The sequence below is a fragment of the Dendrobates tinctorius genome, unplaced genomic scaffold (assembly GCF_039654945.1).
Source record: "Dendrobates tinctorius isolate UK_male_01 unplaced genomic scaffold, ASM3965494v1 ptg000171l, whole genome shotgun sequence".
Taxonomy (NCBI): domain Eukaryota; kingdom Metazoa; phylum Chordata; class Amphibia; order Anura; family Dendrobatidae; genus Dendrobates; species Dendrobates tinctorius.
The window spans coordinates 21518762-21539003 of record NW_027361838.1 but is presented as its reverse complement, the minus strand read 5'-3'; the positions used below and the strand labels follow the sequence as shown (position 1 = coordinate 21539003).

General features: G+C 48.0%; 1 protein-coding gene across 2 annotated transcripts in view; it reads right to left on the bottom strand.

Moving 5' to 3' along the window:
• Positions 1-20242, bottom strand: part of RAB31 (RAB31, member RAS oncogene family) — an 88912-nt gene that overhangs the window by 31679 nt on the left and 36991 nt on the right. For both annotated transcript variants that reach the window (XM_073550972.1, XM_073550971.1), the window contains exons 2-4: positions 19716-19795; positions 19480-19561; positions 2653-2724 (exon numbers count right to left, since the gene is read on the bottom strand). In XM_073550972.1, coding sequence (XP_073407073.1) covers positions 2653-2724; positions 19480-19561; positions 19716-19795 — 234 coding nt within the window. The remainder of the gene's footprint in view (positions 1-2652; positions 2725-19479; positions 19562-19715; positions 19796-20242) is intronic.

Below are 20242 nucleotides of genomic sequence, written 5' to 3'. Positions count from 1 at the left end.
TCCGTGCAGTCACAGCCGGCAGGAAAAACCGCGGCTTGAGGCCTGTGCTGGAGACTGGGTGCGGCCACCCTCTGGTGGTGCTGCACACCATCTCCAGCACAGGCCGCAAAACACCGTCTTTCCTGCCGGCTGTGAGAGGAGTATAACGAGAGGGTGTAATGAGGGGGGAGTAATGAGAGGGATGCCGCTGCCGGACCCCCGCCAGGACCCACTGCCTGATTACACGCGCCGGATCCTGCCGCTGCCTGTCCACCCACCTCCGTGCAGTCATAGCCAGCAGGAAAGACCGCGGCTTGAGGCCTGTGCTGGAGATTGGGTGCGGCCACCCTCTGGTGGCACCGCACACCATCTTTAGCACAGGCCACAAAACACCGTCATTCCTGCCAGCTGTGAGAGGGGTTTAACGAGAGGGTGTAATGAGGGGGGAGTAATGAGAGGGATGCCGCCTCCGGACCCCAACCAAGTCCCACCGCCTGACTACACGCGCTGGATCCCACCACTGTCTGCCCACCCACCTCCGTGCAGTCACAGCTGGCAGGAAAGCCCGCGGCTTGAGGCCTGTGCTGGAGATTGGGTGCGGCCACCCTCTGGTGGCGCCACACACCATCTCCAGCATAGGCCACAAAAAACACCAACTTTCCTGCCGGCTGTGAGAGGGGAGTAATGAGAGGGATGCCGCAGCCGCCGGACCCCCCCCCACCAGAACCCACCCCCTGACTACACGCACTGGATCCCGCCGCTGCCTGCCCACCCACCTCCGTGCAGTCACAGCCAGCAGGAGAGACCGCGGCTTGAGACCTGTGCTGGAGATTGGGTGCGGCCACCCTTTGGTGGCACCGCACACCATCTCCAGCACAGGCCGCAAAACACCGTCTTTCCTGCCGGTTGTGACTGCATGGAAGTGGGTGGGCAGGCAGCGGCGGGATCCAGTGCGTGTAGTCAGGGGGTGGGTTCTGGCGGGGGGGGCCGGCGGCTGCGGCATCCCTCTCATTACTCCCCAAAGCTGCCCCCATCGTGATGTTACTGCCCTCCCGATGCGATAGCATCGGGCACACATCTAGTGCTGTATATAAGCACCCAGCCCAACCTGGAAGAACTGAAAAATAAGTTTTATCATACTCACCTGCGGGGCGGTCTGGTTCCATGGGTGTCGCTGGTCTTGGTCCAGTGTCTCCCATCTTCTTATGATCGCTGCCCTCCTGCTTGCTTCTTGTGGATGACGCAACCCTGCATCATCCACACAGGCTCCCCGGCATGGTGCTCCTGCACAGGAGTACTTCTCTGCCCTGTTGAGGGCAGGGCAAAGTACTGCAGTGCGCAGTTGCCGGAAAAGGTCAAAGAGCCCCAGCACCTGCGCATTGCAGTACTTTGCTTTGCCCTCAACAGGACAGAAAAGTTGGCCTGCGCAGGAACGTGATGCCGGGGAGCCTATGTGGATGATGCAGGGTTGCGTCATCCACAAGAAGCAAGCAGGAGGGTGGTGATCATAAGAAGATGGGAGACGCCGGACCAAGACCAGTGACACCCATCCAACTGGACCGCCCCCCAGGTGATTATAATAAAATGTACTTTTCAGTTCTTCCAGGTCAGAATATATGCTGTTGATAAGCCCTGAAAGGTTATGGCTGTATCTTTTATTGGCCAAAACTGCTTATAAGTTCACTTTAACAATCCTTTCAATGCTGTGGTTATCCCAGTTGCTTGTGCAAGTTTTTATACCAAACTTTTTCCTTCCACTCAACTTTCCATTAATATGCTTGGATACAGCACTCTGTGAACAGCCAGCTTCTTTAGCAATGACCTTTTGTGGCTTACCCTCCTTGTGGAGTGTGTCAATGACTGCCTTCTGGACATCTGTCAAGTCAGCAATCTTCCCCATGATTGTGGAGCTACTGAAACAGACTAAGGTCCAATTTTAAATGCTTAGGAAGCCTTTGCAGGTGTTTTATGTTAATTACCGTATTTTTCTGATTATAAGACACACTTTTTCCCCCAAATTGGGGAAAATGGGGGGCGTTTTATAATGTGGATATACCTTTCCGGCCGCGGAGAAGCAGGGTCCTGGGGTTGCTGCTGGAGGAGGCAAGAGTGGAGCGCTGCTGCAGGTCACAGGCTGGGATGAGGGGGCGTTCCGATGTGCGCCGCTGCGGGTCTTCGGGGGTGGGGGGCTCTGCTGACATTTTGTGAAAGCCAGGAGACCCGCACTTACATGGTTTACGGTGCGGTGGACTCCGGGAAAATGGCTGCCTGGGGCGGTGCATGCGCAGATGGAGATCTAGGCACCAAGATCTCAGGACATGAGATCTCAGCGCTGTGTTTAAATTATACATGTAAAGTGCTGTGAAATATAAATTGATTGAACCTTGTTTTACTACAATTCAATGAAACTATCACCCCAACAAAACAGTGACCATTGAGATTTATCACATATTAAAAGAAACGTGATTATATACCAGTAATGACATTTTCGTCCTAGCTCCGATACATGAGTCATCCTCTCCTAAATATGTTAATGGTAAATCCTGTAATGTCTCATGGTGGAATTGTGCCATTGATTTACCATATGTATGTGTCTCTGTTTTAGCAGTTATTTTATATTAAGCGTCGTCAATTAAATACCAGACGGATAAAATATGAGGTGATATTCCTTACCTGCTTTGTTATGTCATATACAATAACAGCAGCTGCTGAGCCTCTGTAATACATTGGTGCCAAAGAGTGGAACTGAAAAAAACAATTGAAGTTTCCAGTAAGCATTTTGCAGGTCCTTGAGAACTGCTAATTATGTTGTAGATAAATCGTGTTATTGTTATATATTGTGTTAGAATTGAACCGATCTGTCCCCAGATATCACAATATAAGCTGCATGCAATATTAAATAGATCCTCTAGGCCTGATGAGGCTTGTGTACTTCCTTTGAACTTTCATATAAATAGAATTTGTCTGCAGTAGTGCACAGGGCAATTGGTTACATCAATGATGTTTGTTTTTACCCTCCTCTTACTCCACATTCCATGAGAATAATTAGATCTAGATGATATTTTTGTCTTTCTCCAACTTTTACAATATGCCATCAGACCAAAAAATAATCTGCAAATCACCAAGGAAATGAGTATATTATACATTCAAGATGAAAGGGTTATTAAATATGTACTGGCCATAGAACTTAAAGCCATCAACAAGCAATCATGCCATTCTGAGTTTTTTTTTTATAAAAGTGCATTAGTTAAATATGTGTTTGTAAATTAATTAGCAGAAGAAAAAAACGATCTTGCATGAGCAAGCGAGGAATGGTAAGTAATCTAACCAAACCTGTACCGAGCTTTGCAAAATAGCCAGGGATAAATTCCAAGCTAGAAAATCATCAATTTTTTTTAATGTGTTTGCCCCCTATTAGGCTAGTTTCACACTAGCGTTTATTCAACGCAACGCATGGCGCTGCTAAGCCCCGCCCCCTGCCGGCTCCCTGCCCACCCCATCCGGTCATCGCCGCCTACTATCGCACATGGACGCTTGCGATCTGCGCACCCTATCTTTAGCATAGGGTGCGCAGATCGTGCGCTGGCCGTGTGCTAGTAGGATTTTGGCGTGCGCTGCACACTTTTGAAGATGCGCCGTGCGCGCCGAAATGCAACATGCTGCGTTCGGCGCGCACCTTCAAAAGTGCGCAGTGCACGCCAAAATCCTAGTAGCGCACGGCCAGCGCACGATCTGCGCACCCTATGCTAAAGATAGGGTGCGCAGATCGCAAGCGTCCATGTGCGATAGTAGGCGGCGATGACCGGATGGGGCGGGCAGGGAGCCGGCAGGGGGCGGGGCTTAGTGGTGTCGTGCACTGTGTCGAATAAGAAGCAGAGTCTGCCTGGCTGATTACGACACCCACAAACACCCCAAAACAGAACCAGAGTGCCTGTCATGTTGCAAAATTTGTTAAAGAGTCGGACATTGATTTACAGCATACTTTTTTTTCCATTGTAGCATTGCCTTTAAAGACTCCCATACTCATCTGGACACTTTATGGAGAACTGGTACTTCTCTCACGTTAACATTATGTTGCCTCTGCCTAGTTCATATGAAAGCAATTATGTTGTCATTATGAAGTCTAGACGTGTGGAGGCAATGCATTTACAAATTAAGCATGGATAAACAATGTTATTCACAAATAGGTAAAGTCATTTGCAAAAAAGAACCAAAAGTTTGGGAATAAAACTATTGTAGTCGCGGCACTATAGTTAGCCAAGAAGGACATCAACAATATCGCTCCTAAGTGTTGACTTCATTTGTATATTTCTTCTGTAAATATAGTGCTGCCTGCCAACATGAAGCATCAGTGGCATAACTAGAGTCTGATGGGCCCCGCTGCAAGATTTAGACTGTGGGATTGTGGCCCTCTCCCCCCGATATATATACTGTATGTCCCCGATCCTGGTATACTGTATGTATATGCCCTCCATCCTGGTATTTGTCCCTTCTTTTGGTGCCCCATCTTGGTATATATATCCCCACGATCTGCCACTGTTCATTAACCCCTTAGTGACCAGGCCAATTTTTTTATATCTGACATGTGTCCCTTTATCTAGTAATAACTCTGGAATTCCTCACCATATCGCATTAGTTTTGAGACTGTTTTTTTCGTGATATATTATACTTCATGATAATGGTAAATTTAGGTTGATATGTTTTTCATTTATTGATAAGAATATCAGAAATTTTTCAAAAAAATAAAAAAATTGCACTTTTCGAAATTTGAATGATGTTCCCTGTAATCCAGATTCATACCACAGAAAAACCATTAATAAATAATTCCATTATGTCTGCGTCTACTTTACATCATGTTGTTAGCATTATAGAAGGTTTAAAAATGTAGCAGCAATTGACGGAATTCATTGTTTTCAAGGAAATTTACAAACCTTTTTTTTTTATGGACTTGTTTAGTTTGACAGTGACTTTGGAGGTCCTATATATTGGAAACCCCCAAAAGTGATACCATTTTAAAAACTGCATCCCTCAACGTATTCAGATTTGCTTTTGGGTAGTTCACTAACCCTTCAGGTGCTTCTCAGGAGTTAATGCAAAGTGACATGACAGGAATGAAGACGTTTATTTTTACCACCTAAATTTTGATAACTTTTGAACAGGCTGCTATAGTTGGAAGACTTTAAGGCTGTTATTTTGCAGTGAACTGCCATGGCAAACATCAGGACCACACGATCAAGATCTCAGGGTGCCAATGGGGTTAAACACATACACTCATCTAAATGCCATAGTCACTATTGATAGCTGCATTTAAAGGGTTAAACGACTATAGTCAGTACCAACACTGATCGTAGCTGATGCAGCAAGTTGTTAGCTATAGTTTACAGCTGACAGATACAGGATTGTCACCCGTCGGGGGGTGCTAGTCTTTTATATCACAGGTCAGTAAAAAGACGTATTGGTGGTCACTAAGAGGTTAATGCATAGAAAAAAGTAAACCATTATACTCCCCAGGTGTGAACATAGAAATCATGGGAACAAGTATAATGCAATTCCCATAGGACGTACATTCAGTTGAAATGGAAGCTGACGTCGGCTGGCCTCTCACCCACGCCGGTGCTGGTTGCAGCGGCGACCACTACAACCACTGTCATTATGCCTCTGTTAAGCACTATGGGCTTTGACAGCACGCACATTAGTGGATGTCTAATGTTTTCAGCAGGGGTGTAACGATTTCCATCAAGCCTATGTGGGAGGGAGCCCGCCAATGCCAGCTCCTATTTCCGCTGGATGTTCTTTCAAAGATCGATTGAGACTGCTGGCTCCCTACACTGCAATACATGCCGCCGGTCAATGAGAGAGCGACAGCTGACATCAGCATGCCCATCACAAGAGGTGCATGGCAGTGATGTCATGCCTCGTCTATGGCTGACAAGCCGAAATTAGCTACAGGCTACTGAAGAGGATGCCACACATTGTGGGAGCAGAGGAAGGTAAGAAGAATACATTTTTTGCATGTGCTGGAAAAGATTGTCAGAGCGGACATTATATCAGGAAGAGGCCCAGGATGGGGACATTACACCAGGAAACAGCACAAAATAGGGGGTCATTTTACCAGGATGAGGGTCATTATACCAGGATGGAAGGGGCCCAGGATGGAAGACTGTAAACCATTGTACAAAGTGCTGCGGTGTTCTTCTTTTTTGTATGTTGTGCAGTAATTGCAGCTTGCACCTATTCACACTATATGGGGGTGCTAGTCAGGTTTTTTTTTTTTTGCAGTTTGCCATTGGAGGTTGTGACTGCCACCTTTCTGACTCTGCACTCCTCCCATCAACCCAAGGGTGCTTTTAATTAGTGATGGTTCCTACCTAGCCATTTAAAGGTTTATAACATGAGAGAGGTATGTTTAGGAGGCTAGGACCCATCAGAGAAGTGTTACCTTGCTGTGGTTGATGGACACACATGAATTTGCCAGTTTATGCGCTCAGAACCTTCAATTTTTGTAAGTAATTATTTTTATAAGTGTATTTTATTCAACAATAATGTAGTTTAGATATTGTGTTTATATATATAGAGGTCCTTACAGAGTGCTGCTGTGTCCCTCTTTTTTTTAGTATACCATTATGGAGGACATTATACCAGGAAGAAGGACATTACACCAGGAAGTCTCAAGGTGTACATTACAAAAGGAAGGATCCCAGGATGGGGAACATTATAACAGTATGGAGACATTGTTACAGGAAAGGGCAAGGATAGGGGACATTTTTAAAGTAAGCGGCTCAGGACAGGGGACATTATACCAGGAAAGGGCCCAGGATGTGGACACTATTACATGGAGGGTAAACACATATGTCTTTATATGATCTATTGTTCTCAGTGTGGGAAACAAAATAATAATTTTGTAGTTATGATAAATTTTAAAGGCTAACAAAAATAAAGTAAGTGATGTTACAAAGCTAGCTTTCGAGACTAGTTAAGTCTCTTCATCAGGCATCGTATAACAAAGTACTGTATTTTTCAGACTATAAGACACAATTTTTTCCCCAAATTTCAGAACAAAATTGGCTTGCACCTTATATTACAAACGAAGCTTACTTGGGGGCAGCGGCGGTGGAGCAGGGTCACTGCTCTAGGACGCCAAGGGCCGCAGGGGTGGGATGATGCTGTGGGCCCAAGTCTAGGAGGAGCGGAGTCCCCGCTACACACACTGACCTCACGGTGAGTTCAGGAAAATGGTAACCTTGCTCCTGCCTCCTGTGGCCCCGCCTCACCCCTGCCAAGCCCCCAGTAAGCTACATTCTGAGTTAGATAAGTGGTCTCTTCACTGTCTCTGGGACAGATTTCTCAGATGTTGTAGTAATTTGTCATCTCACAAACCCACTAATCTATAGCATGGAGTACTTTCCAGAGTTCTCAAATGTTGTCATACAAAAAATTTAGGGAATGTGCTCACGATCAGTAAACGCTGTGGGTTGGATGCTACATAATTGTGCAGTGTCCAACCCACAGTGGCCAGTTGATACAGCATAGTGGATGGAATTTCAAGAAATCCCATGCCCACTATGCGTCCACAGACGCCCACGGATCACCCGCAGAGATGGACATGCGGCGTGTCTTTCCAGACAATAGAATGTTAATTTGTCTTGTGGAGACACCATGCGCCGCAAGAGAAATTTCACCCACACAGTGTATTGGATGTAGTGAATCCACACGATTGAGTGATCACATGCGGATTCACCTGTGTTCAATGATCGTCAGCAGAACATGCACATCCAAAGCGCTGCCAGTGCCAGATTGTGGGCATATACCCTTAGACAAAACAGAACCGTGTAGTGAAATGGAACAATACTTCAGGAGACTGAGACTAAAAGAGTTCTTGTTTGGTGGTAAAAGTAACTTGGAGCTTTTAAGCAGCCAAACACAAGTCATACTAGAGGATAAAAAAAATCTGACTGAACACCTCCAGACTGCAAGACCACTTTGGACCAATATATTGACTCTCTTAGGCATTCGGTTCAGACCACAATATTGGATAAACAGAAAGGAAACATCTAATATCAGTGTGCAAGAGAGAAGGGCACTTCATAATCTGAAGAACAACAAGGAGATCACTATTAAGCCTGTGGCTAAAGCAGGTGCCATAGTCCTCCTCAATACAACGGACTACTTTAAAGAAGCACACAGACAAACAGTACTACACCGAACTGGATGATGGCCCAACTCCAAAATATTGAAAAGGGTCATCAGAAGCCTGTCTACAGATTTCACAAAACTTTTTGACTTTATAACTGATAACCTAGGATAGGAATTTGCTATATGCGTCCCAAGATTCATAAATCAGGCAATCCAGGGAGGTCAATGATCTCAGAGGTGAGAACACTCACTGAAAAAATCTCAGGATATAGAATGTTATTGAACCGCTGGTAAGAAAAACAGCTCTTTACAGGACACAACTGACCCTTTAAAAAAGCTATCTACAATAGGTCCCCTTCCTAAAGGTGCCATCTTAGCCAACATGGATGTGGAATCCCTATATTCTAACATCTCACATGAAGATGCACAAAGCGCCAGTCAAATGTTTCTGGAATCTAATGGAATCCCTTCTGATGTATTAAAACTCACCAGTGCTATGATTGGGCACCGAGGAGGATAGCAGGCCCAAGCTAAGCCACAGAAAACCAGAGAGGTTGGTAACTAAGCGGATGCAGACCCCTGATCCTGTCCACACACCTAGCAGTAGCCGTGGAGCGTGCCTATGATGATCCTAGACGCCTCGGCACAGCTGGAGAGCTAACTAAGCCTAAAGCAAGAAAGGGGAAATCTAAACTGCCCCGGAGCAGACCCCAAAGGTATAAATAGCCTCCAAACATATATTGTCGGTGAGAAAAGATGAAAACACAAACACAGGCAGAAAAATAGACTGAGCAAATGATGGGGCCCACACTGCCTAGACAGGGCAGGAAAGGAAAGACTGCAATCACACAAAAAACCCTGCAAAAAGTCCAACACGTCTGATGCACAAAAACACTGAAGTCGCACGACTTCGCCCCCACTATATCAGCACTCTGGCATAGTCTGAAAGCAAAGCAAAAAGAGACCAATATAAAAGGGGACAAAACAAAATGGCACATGCAGTAACATATGGGTGGTGATTCAGCACAGCCCCAGCCGGAGCTGGCTGACACACAAAGCAGAGATAAAGCCAGATCAAATGCAAACAGAAGAACAAATGAACCACTTAGCTGAACATGCAGGGAAATAGCAGGAGACATCAGACCTCAGCAGGAACAGAAAGAAAATCACCAGCAGGGATAGAGGGAGTCAGCTGTCTTAAATCCCAATCAGAAACCCCAGATCTCCAATCGTCTTCCTCATTATCAGGTGGCAAGCCTCTCTCAATTAGATCAGCTCCACTACCTCCTGTTACGACGGCGGAACACGCTTAAAAAAATATAAATAAACGTGTTCGCCGCCCGGGGTCCACCGTGCGGCAGGTGAAATAACTGCTGCTAAAATGGCAGAACACAGGGACGATAATGTGCACAAGGTTTAACTGCACCTGGTGCACAAAAGTAGCTCTGTTGAGGCCACAGAGCTGTTTCACAGACAGAGCTGTAAGCAAAACAAAAATACAAAGAACGCTGAGTCTGTATCAGCTTCACAGACCATCAGCGGCACACGTGCGGTAGCCAGGGATCGGAGTAGTTCAAGAAAACACTACAACCAGATAGACTTACCGTGGCAGACTGTGTGCACGGCGTCGCAACTGTGGACACCAAAAACGACTGCAAGCGCGAATTTAGCAGGCACAATTCAGAACACTGGCTGCTGTAACGAATTATGCTTGAGCGCGCTGGCGCCAGCGCAATACTGGCTGTCCCAATCACTCACACAAACGTAATATCCGAGGGAAGGGGTTTCATAATAAGTCATACACCAGACTAAGCATCCATCACCAAGCACACAGCAGCAAGTATAGAAAATACTAGCGCATGGCATAGCGGCCATGCGCACTTTTTATAGCGTACAGGACCTGCCGGAAATCTCCAGAGCCCCGAGCATAACCAATCAAATCAGGAGCAGGACCTGAGCACCTGACCCCTGAACTCCAGTGACAGCTCGTCCCGTGAGCATGCTCAGTAGCAGGGAAAAAGGACTTAGCCTCTGGAGACAAATGTGAGAATCTGGGTTGCTGCATAAGCATAGACTGACCCAGATTCCTAACATTACCCCCCTCCTAGGGCCCCCTCCTCCCTGAACCCTCCGATCCACCAGCCTGTGCCCGACAGCAGTACAGGTCTCAGACTCGTCAAAAGGCAAGCCTGATCTCCTGGTAGGTGAAACCGAGAGCCGGGAGATGCGGACTGTATCGGGGGAGACCAGATCACCAGGTCTCAGGAGGGACACCCGGGAGACAGTGAGAGTTTTTGGAGAAGGCCGCCATGTATCAGCGGGCGTAGCCACTCTCCGTTCGGGAAAGCTATCCCGAGCACACAGGGTGCATGCCCGAATAAATTTTTTTACATCCCGAGCCCTGTGCGGCCAGCAATACGAACTGGCCAGTGACTTTGTGGTCTGCATATAGCCACGATGGCCGTCTGCATTGGGCGCGTGTGCCCACGCGAGAACTTTAGGCCGCTGGCGAGGAGGGACAAAAGTCTCGCCTACCGATTCGCAATCAGACCATTGTGGGGCGCTGTCTTCCGTGGAAGCAGCAGGCAGATGGTGACAACCGCACATGGTTTCCTGCGCCGGAGATGTCTCCGAAATGGCACGAGACACCTCCATGGGCTCGGGGGGTGGAAACTCTGGCTCGGGCAGATCCAAAGGCTCAAAAAATTTGGGAGCCGGAGTACCTCTACGTTTGGTGTGAGCACGTTCCAAACCACGCTCCGAAAAACGGAGATCGATACGGGAGGAGATGGCGATTAATTCCTCCAGAGTGGTAGGGATCTCTCTAGTGGAGAGAGCATCCTTCACGTACTCAGCTAGACCTCTCCAAAAAACGGAATAAGTGCCTTGTCAGACCACTCTAACTCAGACGCCAGTGTCCGAAAACGGATGGCGTATTGACTCACTGAGAGTGAGCCTTGAGACAAGGCAAGTAATTGGAGTGAGGTATCGTGTGTAACCCGAGGACCGAGAAACACCTGCTTGATAGCGGTAAGCAGATTAGCCGCGGTACGAACATCCGGGTCGAGATGGGACGGCTTACACCTAAAACACATTAAAAAGTCCATTGTCTACAGCCAGGCCGTAAGATATAATCATATCTGCTCCTACCCAACAGACAGGGACGGATGAACAACACTTAACTCATCTTAAAAAGACATAGTAAAGCTAGGCTACCACACCACCTCCATTGATGATCAGATCAATAGAGCCACAAGGATCCCTAGAAATTAATTACTTCAATATGGAGAAGAAGAGGAAAATTACTGTGTTTTTCTGGTGATGACCTACAGCCCACAACTGTGCTCATAAAAATGTCACCATATCTTACACAAAAATGACCGGCTAAAAATAATATTTCAAGACCCTCCCTTATTATGCTACAGGCGACCTCCAAATTTAAGAAATTTTGTGATGATATTCTCATTGCTCTCTGATACATCAAGAGAAACCTATCCTTGCAATGTGAAGAGTTTTAAAACCTTCACTCGTGTAATGACCATAGACCGGATACAGATCCACAATGCTCTGCAGGACTATAGTATTCCTGAGACATTCACATGTTCCTTTTCCAATGTGGTTTCTAATTTGTCCTACTGGGGGTCTCTATGTTGGAGAAACAGGACAGAAACTGAGGTCAAGGATGACGTCTCATAACCACATGATTACAGACTGTAGTGTGAATATAAAAATGGCTATTTTGAGTCCATATTGAAATATGCAGAATGCATTCAGACCATTACATAGCTGCATTTCTGATCACACAGAAACTGAGGTCAAGGATGACATCTCATAACCACATGATTACAGACTGTAGTGTGAATATAAAAATGGCTATTTGGAGTCCATATTGAAATATGCAGAATGCATTCAGACCATTACATAGCTGCATTTCTGATCACACAGTACAGACAGACACAATCTTGAGAACTATGTGTTTATTACATGAAACCCTTTCTGTTAGGCGTCGGGTTCCTGCCACTGCACAGCAGGAATCCAGAGCCTTGCACCCAGCGGTCTCCCATTCTTCTTCGGCCGCAGTGGAGCCTGCTCAGCAGATTCGTCGGTCCCGGCGCTCTGCCAGGCCAACTCCGTGGGTTTGCTTGCTGCTGCCACCTCTGGCATAGCTATGACAATGCATGCTGCTCAGCAGCGACATTCTCCAGGGACTAAGTCCTCATGTCGGGTCACTGAGCATGCCCGTGGAGTGATCTCCCATTGGAGATCGAGGATCACGTGCTCAGGTCCTGCTCGCGTTCGGATTGGCCCATCCGAGAAGCCAGGAAGGTCCCGGACGCCCGTGGCTATAAAAGGTTGGCATGGCCGCTCGCCCATGCGCTAGTATAGACTGTATTTACAGACTATGTGGAGTGAGTGATGTATGCACGTATGAATGTCTCTGGTGAAGGACTCATTAAGAAACCCCTACCCTTGGTACGCATGTGTTGTGCAGCCTAGCCTGCTAGCGTCCAGGCTTAGGCGTAGGTAGGTCTGAGGTTGAGTCAGGCATCTGGCCTCACCAGGGACTCGGCACACCTCAGTGCACGTGCTCCATAGCCAGTGTCTATAGCGGCGCTCGCAGCAGCGACGCCGCGCGTTCAGTGGGCCTAGAAGGACTCTAACCCTGTGTCCTTGGGGTAGAGTTCTGTGGCCGTACACTGTGCGCTCTTTTGGCTGAACTCTGTGAGTTAACAGGCTCTGGCATCTACTTTCAGCGGTGGTGCGGCTCTGTGCAGTAACAGAGTTCGCCCTGTTCACATTGGGTGACGTAACCCACGTGTGCCTGGTTTCACACCACTTAATTCTTCTGCCATTACTTAGCAGCAGTGTACCACCTCTGCACAGTGGACCCCGGGCTGCGAACGCACCTAATATTTTATAATTTGGTGTGTTCCGCCAGCCCTAACATTATACTAGCGCCAGGGTCTGACTAGTAATGGCAGATGAACAGCGACTGCTGCAGTACATCCAGCAGCTGCAGGGCAAGTTGGCGGCTTTCGAGCGTTCAGCCTCAGCTGCGGATGTTACTGCGGTCGCTGTTCAGGCAGCCACAGAGGCTGTCTCCAGTGTGACCATAGCCATCCCTGCCCCGACTTTGTCCCACCTCCCGCTACCCGAGAAGTTCTCGGGTGATAGTGCTTGTAGGGGTTTTGTAAGCCAGTGCTCTATACAGCTGGAGCTGCTGGCCGCACGATTCCCCTCTGAGCGGGCTAAAGTGGGATTTATTATTTCCCTCTTGTCGGGCAGGGCTTTGGAGTGGGCCACACCGCTGTGGGAGCGTGGTGATCATGTGGTGCAGAGTGTCTCGCGGTTCTTGGACACTCTAAAGCAGGTCTTCCTGGGGACACAAGTCACCCATGACACCGCGCTCCGGCTGCAGGCATTATCACAGGGCTCGTCCATGGTCAGCCACTTTTCCATCCAGTTCCGGACGCTGGCCTCAGAGTTAGAGTGGCCAGATAAGGTCCTCATTCCGGCATTCTGGAGAGGTTTGGCTGGCCATGTGAAGGACGCTCTGGCAACCAGGGAGATTCCCGCTACACTGGAGGAGCTTATCACTGTCTCCACCCATATTGATCTTCGCCGAGCGAAGGTTGGAGCGGGCCCAGTGTAGGCAGAGGTTTAGGTTGGCACCTACCTTTGCTAAACCTCTGAAATCTTCCGATCCGGCGTCCGAGAGTCGGGGGCTTCCCGTGAGGGATCCAGGCCCCGGTCCGCTCAAGCTCCTTTGAGCTGTCATGTTTGCCGGCAGTCCGGTCACTTTGCCAACCGGTGCCCACAGCAGCTGGGAGAACGCTCGCGCCTAGTGGCCGTAGGAGGCGGCGCACTAGAATGTGCGGCGTTTTCCTCCAAGCTGTCCTTTAAGGGGGCACTTGAGGTTGATTCTTCCACTCTGGTGGTGGTTTGCGTGGATTCCGGGGCAGAGGGCAATTTTATGTCGTCAGCCTTCGCTCAATGGCAAGCTATACCTCTGGTTATGATGTCTACACCAGTCACCGTCAGAGTGGTGAACGGCGCCACTCTACCCTCACAGATAACCCACCAGACCGCCCCCTTGTTACTCTCAGTGGCTCCATCTCATCAGGAGACGATATCCCTCCTCGTCATGCCCGAGGGTATTGACCAGGTACTTCTAGGGGTCCCCTGGTTTCGGTACCACTCCCCCCATATAGAGTGGTCCTCAGGGAGGATTATTGGGTGGAGTAAATCATGTGAAGGTAAATGTCTGAGGGAGTGCATTCAGGTTGCCTCCACCGAGGTTCCCGCAGATCTCTCCTCGCTCCCCAAACACTATCGACAGTATGCGGACGTGTTCTCCAAAAAGGCGGCGGAGACCCTTCCACCGCATCGCCCCTATGACTGTCCTATTGACCTCTTGCCTGGTGCTGAGCATCCCCGGGGTCGAGTCTATCCCCTATCTCTCCCGGAGACAGAAGCCATGTCTCAATACATCAGGGAGAATCTGGCAAGACGATTCATTAGGAAGTCAGTGTCACCAGCGGGGGCGGGATTCTTCTTCGTCCAGAAGAAGAGTGGGGAACTACGTCCTTGCATTGATTACAGGGGTCTTAACGCCATCACAGTTAAGAATAAGTATCCTCTGCCCCTGATATCAGAGCTGTTTGATAGGCTACGGGGAGCGAGAGTGTTTACCAAACTTGATCTGCGGGGGGCTTACAACCTGATTCGCATCCATGATGGGGACGAATGGAAGACGGCATTTAACACCAGGGATGGGCACTATGAATACCTGGTGATGCTCTTCGGCCTCTGTAATGCCCCGGCCATCTTCCAAGACTTTGTGAACGATATCTTCTGGGATATGCTTACCACCTCGGTTGTAGTCTATCTGGATGATATTCTCATCTACTCACCAGATATTGACTCCCACCGGAGAGATGTTTGCAAAGTTTTTGATCGCCTGCGGGCAAACTCCTTCTATGCCAAGTTGGAGAAGTGTGTGTGTTTGAGCAGGAGTCCTTGCCTTTTCCGGGCTATATCATCTCCGCCCAGGGGTTGGCCATGGATCCTGCCAAGCTACAGGCGGTGATGGATTGGAAGGAACCTCATTCTCTCAAAGCGGTGCAGCACTTTATGGGGTTCATAAATTACTATCGCCAATTCATCCCCCACTTCTCAACTTTGGTAGCACCCTTGGTAGCCCTCACCAAGAAGGGTGCAAACCCCAAGTTGTGGTCGGAACCGGTCTCCAAGGCCTTCTCCTTTAAGTCCCATTTCGCTAGCGCTCCCATTCTACATCGCCACGATGTAGATAAGCCCTTCATTCTGGAAGTGGATGCCTCTTCCGTCGGTACTGGAGCGGTCCTGTTTCAGAAGGACACGCAAGGTCGGAAGCACCCATGCTTCTTTTTCTCCAAGACCTTCACACCGGCGGAGAGGAATTATGCCATCGGGGACAAGGAGTTTCTAGCGATGAAGTTGGCCTTCTCGGAGTGGAGACACCTCCTGGAGGGGGCTCGCCATCCTTTCCAGGTGTTCACCGACCACAAAAACTTGGTGTATTTACAAACAGCCCAGCGGCTAAATTCTCGCCAGGCCAGATGGTCTTTGTTCTTTTCCCGGTTCCACTTCACCCTCCATTTTCTCTCCGGGGAGAAGAACGTCTGGGCCGATGCTCTCTCCCGCTCCGTTGTGTCATCGGAGGAAGAGGAGGAGGAGCCTCGGCTGATCGTCCCATCCAAGAGCCTGAGGACTGTGGCTCCAGTTGCCCTTGAGTCAGTACCTCCGGGCAAGACATTTGTCCCTGCCCATCTGCGACCGGAGGTCCTCTCTTGGGCTCATTCGTCCAGGGTGGGTGGACATTTTGGGATAAAACGGACCTCTGAGCTTCTGGCGAGGATGTACTGGTGGCGGCATATGGCCAGAGATGTCAGGGACTATATTCAGGCGTGCGTCTCTTGCGCCCAGAATAGGTCCTCTCGGCAGCCTCCCACTGGGCTTCTTTTTCCTCTGCCAGTAGCGGACAGGCCCTGGGAGATGGTCGGTATGGATTTTGTGGTGGGGCTACCCAAGTCCAGTGGCAGCACGGTCATTTGGGTTGTAACCGACCATTTCTCTAAGATGGTGCACCTGGTACCTCTCTCCCGGTTAACTTCTGTGCGGGGCCTGGCAGTGTTGTTCATTAAGCACGTTTTCCGCCTGCATGGCATGCCGGACAAGATTGTCAGTGACCGGGGTCCTCAGTTTGCATCCCGGTTTTGGAGAGAGCTTTGTTCCCTGCTCAGCATTGAGCTGAATCTCTCCTCGGCCTATCATCCCGAGACGAACGGGTTGGTAGAGAGAGCCAACCAGACCCTGATCACATATCTTCGACATTTTGTCTCGGCCAGGCAGGACGACTGGGAATCCTTGCTGCCGTGGGCAGAGTTCGCTTTGAACAATGCTGTGGCCGACTCCACCGGTCAGACCCCATTCCTCCTAAGTTACGGCCAGCATCCACGCGTCCCTGTGCCCATGCCCGTGTGATCCACCGACTTCAGGGTGGCAGACTGGGCGGTGGAGGCACGCAACATTTGGGATTGCACCCAGGATGCTATCCGGGCTTCCAAGGAGAGAATGAGGACCTCCGCTGATGCACACCGGCGCCCTGCTCCGACTTTTGCCCCGGGCGACTTGGTGTGGCTCTCTGCCTGAAACATCAGGCTGCGGGTAGAGTCCGCTAAGTTCGCACCGCGCTACATTGGCCCCTTCAAGGTCCTCGAGCAGATCAGCTCTGTGGTCTACCGTCTGGCCCTCCCACCACACTTGGCTATCTCTGATACATTCCACGTGTCCCTCTTTAAGCCTGTTCACTTGTCCCGGTTCTCCGAGTTATCTGTCGGGACATCAGACTTGTCTTCTGACGAGTTTGAGGTCAATGCCATCGTGGGATGCAAGGTGATGCGAGGCAAAAAGTTTTATTTGGTGGATTGGAAGGATCATGGTCCAGAGGCTCGGACCTGGGAGCCAGTGGAGAACATCCACGCTCCGCTCCTCATTGCGGTGTTTGAGCGTAGCGAGGCTCAGAGGGGAGGGGGCCCTAGGAGGGGGGGTAATGTTAGGTGTTGGGTTCCTGCCACTGCACAGCAGGAATCCAGAGCCTTGCACCCAGCGGTCTCCCATTCTTCTTCAGCCGCAGTGGAGCTTGCTCCGCAGATTCGTCGGTCCCAGCGCTCTGCCCAGGCCAACTCCGTGGGTTTGCTTGCTGCTGCCACCTCTGGCACAGCTATGACAATGCATGCTGCTCAGCAGCGAGATTCTCCAGGGACTAAGTCCTCATGTCGGGCCACTGAGCATGCCCGTGGAGTGATCTCCCATTGGAGATCGAGGGTCACGTGCTCAGATCCTGCGCGTGTTCGGATTGACCCATCCGAGAAGCCAGGAAGGTCCCTGGACGCCCGTGGCTATAAAAGGTTCGCATGGCCGCTCGCCCATGCGCTAGTATAGACTGTATTTACAGACTATGTGGAGTGAGTGATGTATGCAGGTATGAATGTCTCTGGTGAATGACTCATTAAGAAACCCCTACCCTTGGTACACATGTGTTGTGCAGCCTAGCCTGCTAGCACCCAGGCTTAGGCGTAGGTAGGTCAGAGGTTGAGTCAGGCATCTGGCCTCACCAGGGACTCGGCACGCCTCAGTGCACGTGCTCCATAACCAGCGTCTATAGCGGCGCTCGCGGCAGTGACGCCACGCGTTCAGTGGGCCTAGAAGGACTCTAACCCCATGTCCTTGGGGTAGAGTTCTGTGGCCGTACACTGTGCGCTCATTTGGCCGAGCTCTGTGAGTTAACAGGCTCTGGCATCTACTTTCAGCAGTGGTGCGGCTCTGTGCAATAATAGAGTTCGCCCTGTTCACATTGGGTGACGTAACCCGCGTGTGCCTGGTTTCACACCGCTTAATTCTTCTGTCATTACTTAGCAGCAGTGTACCACCTCTGCACGGTGGACCCAGGGCTGCGAACGCACCTACTATTATTTTATAATTTGGTGCGTTCCGCCAGCCCTAACACTTTCACACACAAACAGTTCTAAATTTCTATATGTTTGTTGTTTATTATTGTGGTTTCATCTAAATCCTTGTGGCTTTTATATCTAAGGTTTATGGCCCATTGTCTGATGATTCCATGGTATCTCAGTTTTATCCGATCTTGAAAGCTGGCCACTGGAAGGGCAGGGTGAAACTAGCGTTGCTACATAGTGTAAATCACTATATAAGGCCAGAGAAACATGACTAAGACAGAAGCAAAAACTTGGATACCTGTACGTGTACAGTGTTGATACCTGCAAAATTGGGGATGCCCGTGCAGTGTTGTGAGTTTCCCAGGGGTGGTCTGTCTTGGTGTTGCTTCTCTGAATTTCAAGATGGATGATGTTTAAAAGTCTCTTGGTGACGGATGATGTGAGTATATGTACTTAATCATTATATGTATTTAATCTTTGTATGTACTTAATCTTTGTATGTTAAAATATACAAAAGTGTACGCAATCATACTATTCAATCATACTATTCCTTTAATTTTGTACTTTAATTGTGTTATATCGCAAGTAGTAGCTTTCTTTAAAGCCGTATCCGAACCTTAGTGTTAAAAACTTGGCAATACACAGACCAAAAAAAATCATCAACCTGTGACTAAACATTTCTGTGGTCCAGCACACAACATAAACAATATGAAAGCTGTTATATTAAAAGCCAACTTCAAATAATAAAAACACCAAAAGGTCTGTGAACAAAAATTGATGGCATTCTTTGATACCCTCCACACAGGACTAAATCACAAGGATTTACTATGTCATGTCTCTGATCTTTTTCTGCTTATATTTGTGTTTCTTCAGATACTTTCTTATACCATGACTGATAAAGGTACCAAACTAATCTCGAAAGCTAGCATTGTAACATCACTTATTTTATTTTAGTATTTAGCCATTAAAAGATATCATAGCTGCAACATTATTATTTTGTTTCCCCCGCTGAGAACAATCAATGTTTTTTCAGCTGGCTAACATGGTACCGAAACTTTTTTTTTTCTTCATATGATCTAGAACGCTACAAAGACTCATACATCTGACCAACATGGAGGTGTGGGCCCAGGTCCAAATTTTTCACCAGGGACCATGGGAGTTTCGCCACTGGTTTTGAGATTACAGTCATAGTAAAGATCCTGGAAGAAATGCTACTGGATGAATTCAGCAAATGTAGATGTAATGCATAAAGGTACATACACAACCTGTCCATACAGATGTATTCCGCATCCATAAAACAATTACTAATCATCTTCATAACTATTATTACGAATCTCTTGTATGTACAGTATATGGTGATACTCACTCGTTCCTGACCTGCAGTATCCCATATCAAAAATTTATGGAGCTCATTCCCACAAGGAACTGTTTTAGTCATAAATGAAGCTCTGAAAAGACAAAAAGTTGTACAGTTAAGGTACACATGTCATAATAAATCTAAATCTGGCCAAAAGAGGTTCAACATTGTACTACATAGATTTCTCTTATAAAGTCGCCATTTACAGTATACATAATTGAATTTTCTATTCTCGGTTCACTTACCCAATAGTGGGGCTTATATTATGATCAAAATGGTCTTGGACAAATCGGCAAACTATGCTAGATTTCCCAACTCCTGTGTCCTGAAACAAGACAATAAGATAAGTCGCTGTATCATTCACCCTAAGCCAAAATCAAATATTTTACCAAAACTCTATTATGGATTGAAAATGTATAGTTTATGTAGCACAAAACCTGCACAGGTAAATAATTGCAGGCAAGAAACCTCAATTAAATTGACAATCAGAGGTGGTAGATACTTTCAGAGACTTAAAACATGGAAAGGTCACAAAGTTTGTAAAAGAGGGAAATATAATCATGACAGAATTATGGAAAATTGTCCCTTTGTTCCTCTTATTGCAAATCAGCACATTTGTGTGCCTCAGGTGCCACATTTTTAATTATGGTTGACCTTGATATCTAAAGTATTAAAGGGGTTGTCTCATGAACCCCTTTTCATTTGCTCAAAGTTATGTAGCAAACCACCTTCTTTGGACCTTCCTCTCTGAGACACGCTATGAAAGTAACTC